At 36.0% G+C, this 18,275-nt stretch overlaps 1 protein-coding gene across 4 annotated transcripts in view; it reads left to right on the top strand.

Annotated features, from left to right (window-relative positions):
- PALLD (palladin, cytoskeletal associated protein) overlaps positions 1–18,275 on the top strand; it is a 185,481-nt gene that overhangs the window by 147,400 nt on the left and 19,806 nt on the right. For 2 of the 4 annotated variants that reach the window (XM_026699722.2, XM_087936440.1), the window contains 5 exons: positions 1,331–1,466; positions 3,673–3,774; positions 5,275–5,325; positions 5,848–6,069; positions 11,249–11,398. In XM_026699722.2, the coding sequence (XP_026555507.2) occupies positions 1,331–1,466; positions 3,673–3,774; positions 5,275–5,325; positions 5,848–6,069; positions 11,249–11,398 (661 nt within the window). The remainder of the gene's footprint in view (positions 1–1,330; positions 1,467–3,672; positions 3,775–5,274; positions 5,326–5,847; positions 6,070–11,248; positions 11,399–18,275) is intronic. The other 2 variants (XM_087936441.1, XM_087936442.1) reach the window with 1 other exon arrangement.

The raw sequence follows: 18,275 nt of genomic DNA, 5'->3' as shown, positions 1-18,275 counted from the left end.
CAACAGTTGCAAGTCATAACAACAACAACAACAACAACAACAACAACAACAACAACAACAAGAAGGCTGACTCCAACAGACTCTGGGCGGCTTACCATACAAATATAAAATAAAGCAGTTAAGAACATACAACCCCACAGGCAGTCTGGGTTAAAATAATTATAACAGGAGCAAACTAAACACAGTTTAGTCCCACAAACCCATCAACCCCAGACTTTGGGACCAGAGCCTTAAATCCTTTTTGGAACCCCAAGAAAGAGGCTGTTTTCTGTATCTCTTGGGGTGGTAGATGCTGTTCCAGAGGGCAGAAGCTGCAGTAGAAGGCGTATCTCCTTATTTCCATAAGATGACATTTAATAAAAGGAACCCGGAACATACCCACTTTGCCAGAGGTGCACAGTTGATGAGCAACCAGGCCTTGGCACACAGCTGCATTGTCTGGGCAGGGGCAGACCTGACAGGCTGTGGTAGATCTGTGAAAAGCTACCTAGATATGCAAGTGGGCAACTTTTTCCAGAAAGGTTCCCGTACCTTTTTTAAAATCCAGAAACATCCTGCACAGAATGTGAGTGATTTAAAAGCACTAGTAATCAATCGCTTTGAATACTTTTTAAAATAGGTGGGATTTGAATTAGTTCTTCTGTTTCAGGTTGTTCTTCTTATTAGCCAGGATATTCTTAATTACTGACATTTCTGGATTTTTTTTTCTTTCCTTCAAGCTAATAAAATTAATAATACAGTTTGCATTGAAGTTCTGATATTTTGTCCTACAGTTAACCCACTCAGTGAATCTGGATGTACCTCATTAGAAAATATAACATGCTTTTTCAAACATTACCTCCAAACACAAAATGTTTATTATCAGCTTATACATTTTGCCATTTCAAAATTTCATAATTATCCTTTCACTTCTAAATTATGTCTATTTTAATTTTAGTTATTACATAGTCAAATGCAGATAATTAAAAACCCTGCAAGCAAAATTACAGTTAGCAGATTTTAGCTGCAAAAATCCAGTTTACTACAGGATAGGAGTAAAGAATTAGAAATGTTCAGCTTGAAATGAAATCTGATTTTGATTTTACTGTTTTATATACGGTATATTTCATTATAATCAGTTTGTGAGTACACAAGCTGAGTTTGTGATCTACCGTTTCTTCTGATTCTTTACACAATCTCACTTTGAATCATTTGGGATTTTTCAATTCTGACCTTGATTACATTAATTTGACTAGCTTGGCTGATTAAAATAAAAGTTAGCACTCATTAAACTTAGAATTTCTCTATACGGACCTGTCTTCTTTGTAAACTATTACTGATTTATTTACAGGGGATTTCCAAAGAAATCGGGCAGGACTGCCAGAATTGCATCTGATGAAGAAATTCAGGGCACAAAAGATGCTGTTATCCAAGACCTGGAAAGGAAACTTCGCTTCAAGGAAGATCTCTTGAACAATGGCCAACCAGTATGTAGCTTGCAGCAATACTCTAAATAGCTTTCTTACTTTATGCACATTTGGAGAGAATTTAACTTTGCATTCATGTGGATTTCAATTTTGTATGGTACTATATTCTATTATAGCTAGTCTTGCATAATAAAGACAGATTTTCAAATATAGAATTGAGTTGCAAGATCCAAACTGAAATATTCTCTATAGTGGTTTTCCATCATGCACTGAGACTAGGTGTAGAAAATATATGGTGCCCCAATCCTTATTTTGCACTCAGAAGTTTCCTTCACTTATATGATGGAATCTTTCCTTCCAGCTTATAATTACTAGATCTGGTAAATGTTGCCTCTGGTTGGTCTATTTATGATTTCTTTGAATACAGTATAGATCTTTGAATACAGTATAGATCTTATATTTATCATTTTTATTTAATCAATTTATATTACATTATTACTTTTCAGCATAAAGATGAAGGCTATTAAGGCAATTTACTGTTGCTATTAGCAGGATAAGGTGGGGAAAAGATAAATGACTACCAAGGAACACTCAGTTTCAGGTCCATTCCTACTTTCTTAAAAGTGAAAGATTACTTCATGGGCTTTCAACAAAATGGCAGTAAATATGTTGAACACTTGTGGAGGCTACAGGAGTCAGGTATGCCAGTTGTGTAGGGGGGGCGGGGAAACCCAGTAAATTATATACCCATGACATGACTGGAATCCCTGTATGGTTCACAGGTAAGTACTGTTGAGTGAGTTTCTAGGATCACTGCCAGCAAATAGAATTTCACGTTGCTAAATTATAGCTGTAAATTTTGACTGTAGTTAATTGGTTACCTGATACTCATACTTGTTTTAATTTACATCTTATATTTTCAAAGTTCTGTAAGGAGGAAATCAGACTTATGCTCCTTCCTGTTCCGCATTCCTCTTTTGGTGTCAATACTTTTGCAAAATTTAGACTTGGTCAGTAAAACTCACAAAGCAAGGGAATTGTTTTTGTAGTATACTTGCACTAATGCACGTACCATATAAAGCAATATAGAATTATTATACTAGAGTTTTATATTTTTATCTTGAACAATAACAATAGCACTTAGATGTGTATACCTCTTCACAGTTCTTTACAGCCCTCTCTAAGCAATTTACAGAGTCAGCTTATTGGCTGGGTCCTCATTTTACGACCTCAGAAGAATGGAAGGCTGAGTCAACCTTGAGCCTGGTGAGATTCGATCTGCCAAATTGCTGGCAGTTGGCAGTCAGCAGAATTAGCCTGTGTTCTAATCACTGTGCCACCACGGCTCTTTACTTTGTAGTAAGGAGTAGAATACAAATGTCTTCAATATATATGTAAAATATAAATATATAGAGCAAATATTAGCCAACAAAATGAGACTTCATTGGAGGAACAATACGTGTTGTTCAGAACTGTGGATTACAGCTGTCATTATTCTAAACTAGCATAGACAAAGCCTGCAATACAGCCTGTCTCAACTTGTAATCCTCTAAATGTATTGAATTTCCAATCACTGTGGCCAAAGGCAACCCCGGATATGGCCAGGTTAAGGAAGGTTATAACAAATCAGCTTCTTTGTCTAAGCTTAGAACAAGTTTGATCCAAAGGTTTCATTCCTCAGAGACCCCTTCTCTAGCAAAAGAGCCTTGTATTCATGAATTGCCAACATAGGTTTTAGTTGTACAGGTAGCTCTGGAGTCATTGAAGTCATTGAGCTCTGGAGTGTGCTGATTTGATGTAAATGGATTTCCTATTTGCTCTGGCTCCTATTTTTATTCGAGAAAGAAAGCTAGCAGATTTCTAAAAAAATGTTTATTTTAAAACAGGCAGTTTTAGAATCTTCTTTTTGTCCCCAGATCTCACTCTACTGTAACTGATAAAAATTGATGACACTATTTCCAGATACTTTAAACTCACAAAAACTGTATTAGAAGTTCTAAAATAACAACAGCTCCACTCTTCAAATAAGTCATGGAGATACTAGTCCCATGCCATTTATGATTTTACCTCCCTCACTTTATATCATCGTACTGCCTATTGTGACTTTTGGCAACTTGAAAAAACGTTGACTGGCTCATGACTAGTAAAATGTTGTCTACCTCTGACAGAAATGTATTAGTTACATTGAAATATGTGTTGAAATTTGGAGAACATTATTCATGTATTTACTGGTAGATGACGCAGATGTCTCATTCTTCTAATTTAGAAGTTAACATATGAGGAAAAGATGGCTCGTCGATTGTTGGGGGCTGACAATGCTGCGACAGTCTTTAATATTCAAGAACCAGAAGAAGAACTTGCAGAGCAGGTACTACAATTTAGCTTCCTACTCATAAAATAAAATAGCAATTTTCTTGTTAAAATAGGTTTTTGGGTTTTTTTGAAGGAGTGATGACAACATTGCTTACTTTTAGATTTAATTTTTAATCCAGGTAGGTTGATAAACATTTTTACGGTCATTAACTAGCATGTAATCTGGTATTCTTAAACAATGACCCAAACAAGTAATCTAGGGTTAGCCTAACCCTAGACCACAATGGCTAGGTTCACACATCAATTAACACACATTTACATTATGCAGGCCAATGTTGGTTTTCATAAAGATATTCATACTACATTGCATGCTTATAGCCCAGCTTTATATTTCTTTTCCGCCGATCTTGGCTCAAATTGCAAGAAATTTTGGATTCAGTCTAAAATGTATTCAGTCTTCAGGATTTAATCATTTGATTAAAGTTATTTGGTGCACCAGTTATAGGTAAATTTCACAGTATCATGATATCAAATCTATATACAGTTTTTTGTGTGGGATAGGTTTTGTTAGACATGTTTATTTTGATTCTGCTTTTTAATAATACTCCAGCCTTAGAGAGGAAAATATTAGCCTGGTCACGCTTATAGCTAAATGTTGACTGCCCAATAGCTCTTCAGCAAGTGATGTGCTAGCAACCTGCCCAAACTGAGTTTGTATAGACTGAAATATGTCCAAAGAATTGCTAATAATCATGTTTTTAGTACTGTATGCTTTTCATCTCTGCAAATTCCCCCTTTTACCATTAGTCTGAAAACGAACTGCCTATATGTCAGAGACTAGGTAATGAACAAGGGATACCATTATATTAGATGTGAATTGGCCTTCATTTACTAATGTCCTGCTTCATGGGTAGACAATCAACATTTCTTCTGCACTGAAAGATTCCACACTTGCTCTGAGGCATTTTTTTTTTAAAGGTAGTGTTTTAGTTCTATAGTAGATTGATGTAAACAGACATAAGTATGAAGTAATGGAGGAAATGTGGACAATTTGAAGCAGAAATGAAAGGTTTTATGGAAAAGCCAGATAGTTTTGCTGGCAGAATTATTGCAGGCCAAGGCATTTATAACTGCTTAACCAAATATTTGATTATTTTTACAACTAGAAAAAAATGGAATCTGAATTTGCCTTGAACAGGAACAGAATCCTATAAAATCAAAACGATTTTGTTCAAACTCTTGCACGATTGCAGGCAATTGTAATGCAGAATACAGTGTTTCTTCCTTAGCTTATCACATGAAATAACAATTTTAAGATTTCTTTCAATTTTCATGTCGTCTTTCCTGCTTTTTCATTCCATTTCATTTTAACATCAAATATAGTCTGCATATTGAGAGATTTATTTTAGTGCAGAAGAATAAGAAACATTTCTACACTTCAATAAAATGCCAAGTCATCATCATTTATAATCAATCCCGAGAAACAATTTGTCCAAGATTATTAAAAATTTCTCCTACAGTTCTTTTAGTGTCCGTATTTTTTCTGCTTTTACAGGGAACTGGTTCTGTTGATGCTTCTGTAGTGACTCATGAGGCTGTGCAAAAGGTTCTACTTTTTTTCTTGCTTTCCTGTCTGTCTTGCTACTTCCTCTTTTGGCATTGCAATACTGTTTGCAGAATTTAATCTTTGCTTCCTTTCCTTTAGATTATTCACTAACACTGAGATTTAAAACTATTCTTTACTATGTAGTAAATATCTCCACTTCAGATCATTTTAGGGAATACATAAACAGAATGGGATTCCATTCAAAATATTTAAAATGATCAAATGGATCATTTTGCATTTTGCTTAACCACTTAAATATAATCTAAGGGGTTATTTCAATATTTCCAGCCCTTAAAACAGAAACATAATCTAATCCATATATTCCATTACATATGCCCATTGCTCAATTAAAGTATTCATTTATGTTTTGCTTCATAGAATACTATTTAAAATGTGCAGACCTGTATATCTACATTTTTAATTAAAATCTGGAAAATTGAAATAATTATAATCTCATCAAATAACCTGCCTGATAAAGTGATATTAAAGTCTTAACTAACTTGAGTTTTCTGTTATTTACAGGAATACAAAGTCTCCAGTTTTGAGCAGAGACTGATCAGTGAGATTGAATTTAGATTGGAGAGAACTCCAGTAGAAGAGTCTGATGATGAAGTGGAACATGGGAAAGATGTTCTTGATAGCAGCCTGGCCCCATATTTTGAGGCAAAACTTAAACATTACAAAATATTTGAAGGAATGCCAGTCACTTTTATATGCAGAGTGTCTGGAAATCCAAACCCAAAGGTGAGTAGCGGGAAGGGACGAACACTTTGGACAGTTCACACAAAAATTCAAAGGAATCTTTCATAAAGATTCAGAAAAATATGCTGTTGGGCTTTTCTAATATCCTTAAAGAGTGACCAATTCACACAAGTGTTGAATACATGGGAATTTTTCAACTCATATCAAAATTGTTGCATAGTACAGACAGCATGAAAGATGAGAATGTTGAATTCTAGTCTATATGCTTTCAGGTTTTTCTTAAGTGTTCAGTGAACTGGAAGGTCTATTTTAGACCCTTGTGGATGATCTTTGGAGCTTTCCCAGCATGTAGATTTTCACTTCTGTTGGTTGGAACTAATAACTTAAAGGCTATTTTTCTTCATAATAAACATGTAAAGAATACAATGCTTCTGTTCTAATAACAGACTTGACATGCTGTCAGTTCAGCCATGATTTGTAACCCATGTAGCAAAAGCAAACAAGTTTAGTATTTTCCAGGCTTCAATTCATGATCTTATTGGTTGAGACAGAACAGGAATTAGAAACCTGAGGCTTTCCTGAAATATTAAAACTAACAGCCCAAAGCCAGCACAACTAATAAAAAAGCATGCCAGAGCTATAATTCAGCAATATATCATGTTTAATACGTTTGTTAGTGGTGGTCCCCAATGAGAAGCAAACTCTTCTCTGTGTGTGTATAATTTTGATATTTTTTTTAAATAAGTGGATTTTATAAATTCTAGCAGTCTTTTTGAGGTGACATTTTGTTGGACTTAATGGAGCTAAAGTGGAGGGTAGACAGAGCCGCCCATTCTAATAGACGTTTTGCCTCAACATACCATTGTTCTCTGCCATCTTTTCTTTCTCTGTCAAGCATCCCACAGCTCCGAACTGCAATGTACTGAATGCTTGGAAAAAGCTGTTGAAATTACAGGTCATGCTACAACTTGCCACAGGGATGTGCATTTCAAATATAATGTCACAAGACACTGCAATTTTATATAGGATATGCATCTCAGAACATGTAACTGAACATCGTTATATTTGAAATGCATGTTAAGAAACCCCACTGTGCTTGATTTAACTTTTTTTCCCTGCAATTTATTTTATTAGAAGCCTGGAGTTATACTACAACATAATGTTTTGGTACAGTAATGCTCATAGTGATCTAGTACAGTGTTTTATAACCGTGGCAACTTTAAACTATATGGACTTCAATTTCTAGAATTCTCCAGCCAGCTTTGCAGTGAGAAACACTGATCTAGTGAACAGCATTTTTGTTTCTTGTTGCATTTTCCTCCCAGATTCTGTCTGTGAATAACCAGTATAAAACTTATTTCTTGTAAATATGCATTCATGAAAGAACATGTACTTGTGTTCTAAATGATTCATGAATTCTAAGGGACTTTGGGGTCTTCCTTATGAATTTAAAAAGAGGAGAAATGTTTCAATACTGTTATATTTGAAATTATTGTCATTATTGACAATAATTGTCATTATTGTTAAATTCCTAGTTATACAAAGGAACATAAATGTATATGTGCATGTGTGTATAAGTTGATGCTTTTGCTGGGTATTGGGAAACAAAAGGATCCTTTCTATTAAATCTGATAGCAAAATTTATCTGAGGGTAATATAAGCAGAAGGAAACTGCCTTAAAGATGAGCTTCAAAATTTTGAGATTCTGACATTTATATGATTCTGCATTTTATATTGATAATTTTTTCACTCCCTCAAATTTACGTCAGCTCATTTAAACTGCATGTGGTTGATAGAAAAAAAGATGTTATTTAACTTGACAAAGGCAACATGCAAACAGTAATATTAAATACTTGTAACTTCCTAAGGGAAAAACATTTGGCTACATATAGAATATTGCTGTGGGGCAAGAGGAAGGAATTATATATCAATTATTCTAAAACAGAATTAACAGTAAAATGCCGCACTCAGTCATGTTAATCTAGGACACCAGGCATAAACTCTTTATGTATGTTAACTTGTGTATTCTTGGCAAATTTCCAGATTCTGTAATGAAAGAAGTGTATGATAAAATAATTACTAGCTCTTACAAGACCAACATTTATGAGGTAATACTAGAAATTTGTGTAGTATGCAAGTTCAAACTTATTTTTTGCAGCTAAGCCTTTGCTAAGATTTAGGCTTTGCAAACAATAGCACAACTTTTTTTTTGAAACATAAAAACTGTGCCATTACATTGCTCTGTTAAGTTGTTTTTTGGCAGTGTCAGTATTTTGCAATCCAGCGTGTAAGATTAGTAAGAGACCGACCAGAAAAAAAATTCTCTTCGCAGTAACGCTGTTCTTGTCAGTATCTGGTAACCTTATATGGAAGTGTGAAACTCAATCTGTATTCCTCCTTTAATAGCTATTGTTAAATTTTAATGATAGCTTTATCTCATGCATTGAAATAAATAGGTAGTGGTTAACCAACAGAAAAATGAAGAACTTGGACGAATTAATTGTTGTAGCATATAACAATTTAGGATTGTTCTGCTTTTTATTTTTTCCTTGGAAATGAAAATGATACAACGATGCTGCTTTCAAGGGGTGGCTGCATTAAAACTGTTTGCAGTTGTCGTGAAAACTGGCACAGTCCCTTAATCCTGTGCCAGTTCTTCAAAAGCCCTTTGACTGGCATGTTTCATTCAAGTCTCCCAAAAGATCTTCCTGTGAGTCTTTCCTGCATTACCTCTTTATCTACCAACATCTGACACAGCCGGTGATGTGGATACCCTAATTTATTCACTCAGAGAAAGAATTAATGGTGTAGAGGTTCATCAGGTCAGGTCAGTTTGTACAACTGCGGGCCACATATATCTGAAATAATAGGAAACTTTCTTTTGCTTCCTAATACCTATGATAAACAACCCCAGTACTGAACATAGAACAGGAGTGTCAAACCTGATTCCATTGAGGGTTGCATCAGGGTTGTGTTTGACCTCAGGGAGCTTGGGGAAGTGTGGCCAGCTTGACGTCACTCGTATCGGGAGCACCTGTGGAGCCAAATGCTACGGCAGGACTTTCCTAAGACTCTCCTTCACTCATTATAATATCCTTCCTTCCTTCCTTTTCTTCTTTTGCCGTCCCCTCTCCATTTTCCTTTCTTCTTCCTTCCCTCTTCTTCCTTCCTTGCTCTCTTCCAATCTTTCCCTTTTTTTTTGTCTTTCTTATTTCTCTTTCTCCTTTCCTATCCCTTCTTGCATGCTCAAAGGAGAAACATTTCTCCTTTTGTTTTGTTTTTAGTTTGTTTAGTTTGTTTTGCTAGTTCTCCTCTGCCAGTGAAAACAGGTGGACAGCACACGGCCCCTCCAGGCCCCATTTTCGGCCGCGATGCCCTCCTGCAGCCATCTATCAGCAAAAATGGAGCTGGGGGGCATGTGCATAGCCCTCCTGAGCTCCGTTTTTGCTGGCAGAGGCACTGCAGGCCGATCCTTTGCTGTTTCCAGGGCAGTCCCCCAGCCCAGATCTAAGCATCCCATGGGCCGGATCCGGGCCCCAGGTTTTGAGTTTGACACCCCTGACATAGAGGTGGTCCTCAACTTGTAATATTTAGTGACCATTCAAAATTACAATGGCACTGAGAAAAAGTGAGTTATGACTGTTTTTCACACTTATGACCCTTGCAGCATCCCCATAGTCACATGATCAAAATTCTTGGTAACTTATTCATATTTATGACACTTTCAATGTTCCGGGGTCATGTGATCACCATTTGCGACCTTCTGACAAGCAAAATGAATGAGAAAGCCAGATTCACTTAACAACCATGTTACTAACTAAATTGCAGTGATTCACTTAACAGATAACAGATAATCAGAGTTGGAAGGGACCTTGTAGGTCATCTAGTCCAACTCCCCGCCGCCCAAGCGGAAGACCCTACACCATTTCTGACAAATGGCAGGCCAATCTCTTCTTGAAAGTCTCAAGTGATGATGCTCCCACAACTTCCGAGGGCAAGCTGTTCCATTGGTTGATTGTTCTCAGTCAGAAAGTTTCTGCTTATTTCCAGGTTAAATCTCTCCTTGTTCAGTTTCCGTCCATTATTCCTTGTCTGGCCTATAGGCGCTTTAGAAAATAGCTTGAAGATGGCTATCATGTCTCCCCTGGTCCTTCTCTTTACTAGACTAGCCAAGCCCAGTTCCTGCAACCATTCGGTGTATGTTGTACTTAAAAATCTGTGGCAAGAAAGGTCATAAAACGGGGCAAAACTCACTTAAAAACACCTGTCTCACTTAGCAACAGAAATTTGAGACTCAGTTGTGGCCATAAGTCAAGGACTAAATGTACATGGTACTGCTGCTGTTTTTGTATACAGCATCACACCCCAAAATACTAAGCTAACTATTTTTGATGAATCAGTAAAATTGGTTTAGTAACTTAGTACACATTAGAAAGCAGTAAAAAAAAAAAGTAAGAATCTTGAGCTGCAGTGGCGCGGTGGTTAGAATGCAGTACTATAGGCTAATTTTGCTGCCTGCCGGCTGCCTGCAATTTAACAGATCAAATCTCACCAGGCCTCAGGGTTGACTCAGCCTTCCATCCATCCGAGGTGGGTAAAATGAGGACCTAGATCATTAGGGGGAAATATGCTGAATTAAGATTGCAGTAATTATAAACAGCATTAATAAATTCAACACATATATTACTCTTTAAAGAAAACCTTGGGTGACAATATCTGGTAGAGAAACCATGGCAGAGTAAGATAATAAAAAAAAATTCATTGATGTTCAAGCCTAAATATTTATTGACTGCTTGGTATGGTTTGTGATTGAACCTAAGGAGCCTAATTAGGCATTATAATGTTATGAGAAAAAATGTACATAGAAAAGTAACAATATTTACCTTTTGGGCAATGATGAGAGAAAGTGAAAATTGTTAATGCAACAGCAACAGGAGAACTAATTTCTCCACCATTTTATACCATCTCAATCTGGAATTTTGCTTCAAACACAAATACATGCATTACTGGCTGTTAAGCCAATAAAGTGAAATAGCTGTTTATTTTTCAAGTACTTGTCCCAAGTCTATAACAAAAGGAAAGGTAGGAATTTATTCTAGATCTGTTTTATTTTTATTTTCTGAAATCAGCACTTGGATTCATTCTTCATTCACAGATTATAATTTATTACTACGTTTCCTTCTCATTGTTTATGATTTGGTTTTGATGTCTCTGAATATAGATCTATTGGTTCAAAGATGGAAAGCAAATCTCTAAAAGGAATGAGCATTACCAGATGCAAAGAGAACCTGATGGGACCTGCTCTCTCCATACCTCTGCCTCCACCCTCGATGATGATGGGAATTATACTGTTATGGCTGCCAATCCACAGGTAGAACAAGTCTTAGCTATAAAATCAGTATGCTCTTGGGCACAGATGTTTGTTTACATGCACAGTCTGAATTAAAGGTTTAATTGAGAAATGATGTCATTCTAGGGCAAGTGTTACTTAAGTCTTCTCAGCTCATACTCATGATGCCAAGTTGAGAATACAGAGCCATTGGGGAATGATTCAAACTGTTTGACAGACTAGAAATAAACATTAAACTAAGCAAAAAAAACAGTAAGAGAACACCTGTCTGATCTCGATGATGGATTACATGCCAATGTTCTTATCTTTTTGAATAAGTTTTTTTATTTTTTATAACAAATATGCAAAACAACAAATAAAACCTTCTTTCAATTGTACAGTTTGTCGGTTTGATACATACTGGTGAATCTCAAAAAAACAGAATATCGTGCAAAAGTTCATTTATTTCAGTAATGCAACTTAAAAGGTGAACCTAATACATGAGATAGACTCATTACATGCAAAGCAAGATAGTTCAAGCCGTGATTTGTCATAATTGTGATGATGATGGCTTACAGCTCATGAAAACCCCAAATCCACAATCTCAAGAAAGTAGGATATTACATGCAATCAATAAAATAAGGATTGTACATAGAACAATATCGGAGCTCTGGAAAGTATAAGCATGCATATGGACTCAGTACTTGGTTTGGGCCCCTTTTGCAGCAATGACTGCCTCAATGCGGCGTGGCATGGAAGCTATTAGCCTGTGGCACTGCTGAGGTATTATGGAAGACCAGGATGCTTCAATAACGGCCTTCAGCTCTTCTGCATTGTTCGGACTCATGTCTCTCATCTTTCTTTTGGCAATGCCACATAGATTCTCCATGGGGTTCAGGTCAGGAGAGTTTGCTGGCCAATCAAGCACAGTAATCCCACGGTCATTGAACCAGTTTTTGGTGCTTTTGGCAGTGTGGGCAGGTGCCAAGTCCTGCCGGAAAATGAAGTCAGCATCCCCATAAAGCTCGTCTGCGGAAGGAAGCATGGAGTGCTCCAAAATCTCCTGGCAGATAGCTGCATTGACCCCAGACTTAATGAAGCACAGTGGACCAACACCAGCAGATGACATGGCTTCCCAAATCAACACAGACTATGGAAACTTCACAGTGGACTTCAAGCATCTTGCAGTGTGTGCCTCTCCATTCTTCCTCCAGACTCTGGGTCCTTGGTTTCCAAATGTAATGCAAAAGTTGCTCTCATCAGAAAAGAGGACTTTGGACCACTGAGCAGCAGACCAATTCTGTTTTTCTTTAGCCCAGGTAAGACGCTTCTGACGTTGTTTGTTGTTCAGGAGTGGCTTGACAAGAGGAATACGACATTTGAAGCCCATGTCCAGGATCCGTCTGTGTGTGGTGGCTCTTGATGCACTGGCTCCAGCCTCAGTCCACTCCTTGTGAAAGGCCCCAACACTTTTGAATGGCCTTTTCCTGACAATCCTCTCCAGGCTGTGGTCATCCCTGCTGCTTGTGCACCTTTTTCTTCCACACTTTTCCCTTCCACATAACTTTCTATTAATGTGCTTTGATACAGCACTTTGGGAACATCCAATTTCTTTTGCAATTACCTTTTGAGGCTTTCCCTCCTTATGGAGGGTGTCAGTGATGGTTTTCTGCACAACTGTCAGGTCAGCAGTCTTTCCCATGATTGTGATTCCTACTGAACCAGACTGAGAGACCATTTAAAGGCTCAGGAACCCTTTGCAGGTGTTATGGCTTAATTAGCTGATTAGAGTGGGACACTTTGAGCCTAGAATATTTAACCTTTTCACAATATTCTAATTTTCTGAGATTGTGGATTTGGGGTTTTCCTGAGCTGTAAGCCATAATCATCTCAATTATGATTATGATTTGTTTTGATATATCTAACAATATGTTCCATTTTAAAAACAATTGGATACTCAAATGCCTCTATTGTTGATAACCAGACTGGTATTTTCAAATAATAATGTTTCCTTATTTTCTCCCATGTTGATAATAAGACATCTCAAATATAATGTCTCCAAAAATATCCATGCCCTTTACTTTCCTTATACCACAAAAATGCATGCCATCCCAATTGCAAATCATGGCCTTTCAATGTTAATAGTCTAGTATTTCTCAAAACAATCCATTCTTTCATCCACATCAGTATTACTGCCTGATAATATAATTCCCAATTGGGTAATCCAAAACCTCCTCTCATTCTAGTATCTTGTAATAATTTTAGTTTAATTCTTGTCTTCTTTCCCTGCCATGTATATTTCAACATCATTTTGTTTAAGTCCTCAAAGCATTCTTTCCCTAGTTTTATTGGAATCATCTGAAACAAATTTAATATCCTTAGTAGTATATTCATCTGAATTGTAGATATTTTCCCTATTAGAGATAATTGTAGATTTTTCCAAGTCTGTCGCAATCTGTTGCTTTAATTTGTAATAATTATCTTCCTTGAGTGTTCCACATCTTGCTCTCAATTGTATTCCCAAATATTTCACTTTGTTTGTGATCTGGATATTCAATCTGTCCATCAATACTTTCCTTTGTTTTTCTGTTATATTCTTAACTAAAATCTTAGTTGTTTATTTATTTATTTTTAATCCTGCAACCTGTCCATATTCTTCTATCATTTCTATCAATTTAGAAGCTGTTTCCAATGGTTCTTCTAATATAAAGTCCAGATCATTTGCAAATGCCTGCAATTTATATTCCTCCTTCTTTATTTTCATTCCCTTTATCTTTCCTAATATTTCTAGTTAATACTTCCAGAGTCAGTACAAATAACAATGGTGACAGAGGACATCCTGGCCTAGTTCCTTTTTTAATATTAATGTTATCTGTCAAATCTCCATTTATCATTACTTTTGCAGATTGTTTATAATATACTGCCTCGATCGTTTTAATCTTTCTCCAAAACCCATCTCTTCCATTTGCAGTAACATAAATTGCCAATTTACATTGTGCATCTAAAAACACCTAGACCATTGCTTCTCTGGGTGTGCTTCATAGTATTCCAATGTATTCAATATTATTCTCATGTTGTCTTTTATTTGCCACTTAGACAAAAATCCATTTTGATCAGTATGTATAAAGTGGCTCAGATATCTTTTAAGACTTTCTGCCATTATTGAGGGAAATATTCTGTGGTCTGCATTCAATTGGGCTATAGGTCTGTAGCTTTTTTTCTGTTGTAGATCAGTATCTTCTTTTGGTATAACCCTCTGTCCATGAATTAGGTACTTTAGTTTTTAACAAAACCTCAATATTTCAAGCATTGCAATGCTTAAAGATTCCTGCAAAGTCTTGCAAAGTTCCACTGGTAGCCCATCTGGCCCCAGTGCTTTTCCAGTATTTTGTCTATTTATCGCTTCTATCAGTTCCATCATTGTTATTTTCCCTTCTTGCATTATCTTAGTTTCCTTGGATATTTGGGGTAATATCATGCCCCATTGAAGTCTGACTCTGAGGGAGAGATGGAACAGCTGACAGGGAGTGGGAGTATGGCTCCTTGGTTGTGGAGGAAACTGGGGAAGGGCACAAGCCAGATGGGCATTCAGAAGAAGACCCAGGCCCATCCCCTCTTCATCCTAGGGCACGCAGGGAGGAGCGGATAAGGGAGAAATGTGAGTGGCATTGCCTATGGGGGAGGAAAGGGCCCTGATCCCTTTCATGGACTGCAGCTGGGAGGACTGTTTAAAAGGACAAACTGCACATGGCAAAGTTGCTGGAAGCAAAGCATGCATTATTCTTGTCGGAGCTTATCTGTGTTTTGGCTTCCTCCAACTGTGGTTGCTGCATTATCTGGTAGAAGTCTGCAATTAATCATCCTTGCCTGACATAGTAATTCCTTCAGTGTGGTTTGTGTTGGGTTTTTTATTTTTAATTAACTTTACTTTGGGTGCGGACTGCATTTATTTCCTCCATAAACTGTTTTCTTTAAGAGTTTAATATCCAGCTGAGGAAAATTGGACATTGGGACCAAGTTGGATGCATTAAAGGGATTTTATTCTATTTTTGTGACTTGGTTATTTTTGTGTCATGCCTGGGTGATCACAGGTAGTTCTGCTTTTTGCAGATATTGTTTAACTTTTCCTTCTTCAATATTCTCTTGATTCTCTTTTCCATTTCTCATAGTACTTCTGTACTATTTGTTTCTTTTTTCTTCATTTCCATAACAAACCGTTCCATGTTCATCTATTAATTGTATTATCCTTTTCATTTCTCTCTTCTTTTTCAGTTTATATGCTAACCATCTATCTGGTTTATTTGCATTTTCAAAAAAAAATATGTTTAGCTCTCCTGTTTTTTTGTGCCAATTCTTCTTTTTCCATTAACCCCATTTTGTGCTTAACTATTCCATTTGACTAGTAATATCCTTTTTTTGTGGATATCTTTGCAGTTCTTTCTCCAGTTTCTTGTAGTCCTCCTCTAATATTTTTTAATATTCCTTCTTCTCGTATAAGTTATAATCAGACCTCTGATAGGCCTTCATAGTGTCCCATACATTTTGTAATGAAGTTCCCTCATTTTTTTAAAGAAAAAAGCCAGTTCTTTTTCCATATTTTGTATAAATTCTTTTTCCTTCAAAATTGAATTATTCATAGTCCATCTTGATCTTTTCTTTTGTCCTTGCCATTTGACCCATATTGGGTTATGGTTCGCCCAAGTACTTGTTTCAATATTTACTTCTTGTATATTGGAGATTAGTTCTGTTGACATAAATAAATCATATTTATTCTTGACCATGATAAATACCTATTAGAGTAAAATGTATATTGTCTATTCTTAGTGTTCATTTTTCTCCAAACATCCCAAATACTTAATTCCTCTACCATCTTGAAAAAGGATTTTGGCAATGTCTTTTTATTTTTTTTATAACTGTTTGTGTTTGTAGTCCAATTTTATATCCACTATAGCGTTAAAATCTCCAAGAATGCATATATTATCCTATTCCAGTTCTATTATTTTCTTATGCAATTGTTTGTAAAATTCTTCTTGCTTCTCATTGCTATTAAAAGCATCTTTACATTATTATCAATTATTTCCACCATCAGTATTTTTCGTTCTTCATCTATAAAAGTTAATTTGGCTTTTATTGTATTCTTGATATATAAGACTACTCTTTTATTTTGTTGTGCCAGTGAGGTGTATAAATTCCCAATTCTTGGATAGTCCAATACTTGGGCATGTTGTTTGTTAATGTTGTTTTTAACTTCTTGCAAGACAATTATATCTAATTTTACATTTTCTAGTTTATGATTTTTTTTTTCCTTTTGATGGCCGAATTCAATCCATTTATATTTATTGTAATAAATTTCTTTTCTTCCATGGTTTACACTTTACCTGTAGGGTTTATTGCTCTTGTTGTTCTTTGCTCTCTTGCTTCTTTTGGTCCCACCCTTCCCCCTACTGCTCCTTCTTGTGTCCTTTCATCTCTTTTTTCTTTTTCCCTTTCTTCGTCCATCTCCTCTCGAGGTTCGGCTGTTTCCTCATCTCTTATTCTCTCTTCTTCTTTTCCTCTAAAGTATTCATCATAGAATAGTTCTGCTTTCTCTATTGAATGCAATCTATGTCTTTGTTCTTGCCAAATAAACATTAAGTCTTCTGGAATCAGCCATCTATAATTCACTCCCTTCTTAATTAAAATTTTTGTCAAGAATTGATAGTCTCTTCTCAGATCTCTCACTTTTCTTGGTACTTGTTTTAGGACTATGATCTCCTTTCCTTTATATTTCAGTAGGTCATATCTTGCTTTCTGTAGTATTTCTGTTTTAATTACTTTCGTAGTACATCTCACTTGGACTTCTGGGTAGTTTGTTTCTCATAACATATCTTCCATACACTCAGAACACTTCATCAATTCAATCCATTATATTATTATTATTATTATTATTATTATTATTATTATTATTATTATTATTATTATTATCATCATCATCTCCAAAGCTCCTGCCAACACTTCTATCATTATTTCTGCAAGGTTTTCTCCTTTTTCTTCCTCAATATTTCAAAATCTTAGGTAGAAATCAGCTCTGTCCATCTCCTAAGTGACCATTTCCTTTCCCTTGTCTTGCTCAACTGCTATCAGCCTGTTATCTATTTCTCCTACTTTTTTCTCTGTCTGATCTTCTCTTTTTTCTATTTTTTGAAATCTTTCTTTATTCATCATCATCATTTGCTGTATATTCTCCATTTTCTCGTCTATTTTTCCTGTTCTCTCTTCCTTTTTTCCATTTTATCTTCCATACGCATCCCTTGTTCTTATATTGCTTGCAATACCGTTTTTAATTCTTGCATTGGAACTTCCTTCTCCTTCTCCCTTTCTCTCTCCTTCTCTTATTCCTGCTGTAACATAGTGTGAATTGACCGCTAACCAGCTGGACTTAACAAGAAGGAGGTTGAAACTGTAGCAGTTGTCTTCCTCACCTCTAGTTAGTTGTAATTCTAGTCAAAAAATATCTGCCAACAATGCCAGGACCAATTTTCTTTAGGTTCTGCTCTGCCTTAAAAACTCAGGCAGATCTAAGTTACTGTCTCTCCTTGAAACAGACCCTTCTAGACCCAATGTTAGTAATTTGTTCTTATATTGTCTAGGGGATGACTCCTCATACATCACTTCTCAGGTTTCCGATTTTTTTTAAGAGCTGTAACCATCACAGGAGAACGCTGTAATTCCCCTTAGTCAAGTTTTTGGTGACCAATTGTTCATGATTAATTTTCCCATGTTCTTCTTTTGTTGTACTTGTGTTTTGGTCTGTGACCACAAATAAAGTATTATTATTAATCCAATTATAAAGGAAGAAAAAAGAAAAAGAAAAAACAAGGAAAAGAAAAAGCCAAGTTCTTCATCCCAAGGAGCAAGGAAAAATAAAAGTCAAAATAGA

Source organism: Pseudonaja textilis, chromosome 6 (assembly GCF_049901715.1).
Source record: "Pseudonaja textilis isolate UNSWEBS1 chromosome 6, rPseTex1.2, whole genome shotgun sequence".
Taxonomy (NCBI): Eukaryota; Metazoa; Chordata; class Lepidosauria; order Squamata; family Elapidae; genus Pseudonaja; species Pseudonaja textilis.
The sequence above is the reverse complement of the archived record's forward strand: the minus strand, read 5'-3'. Positions and strand labels throughout refer to the sequence as shown.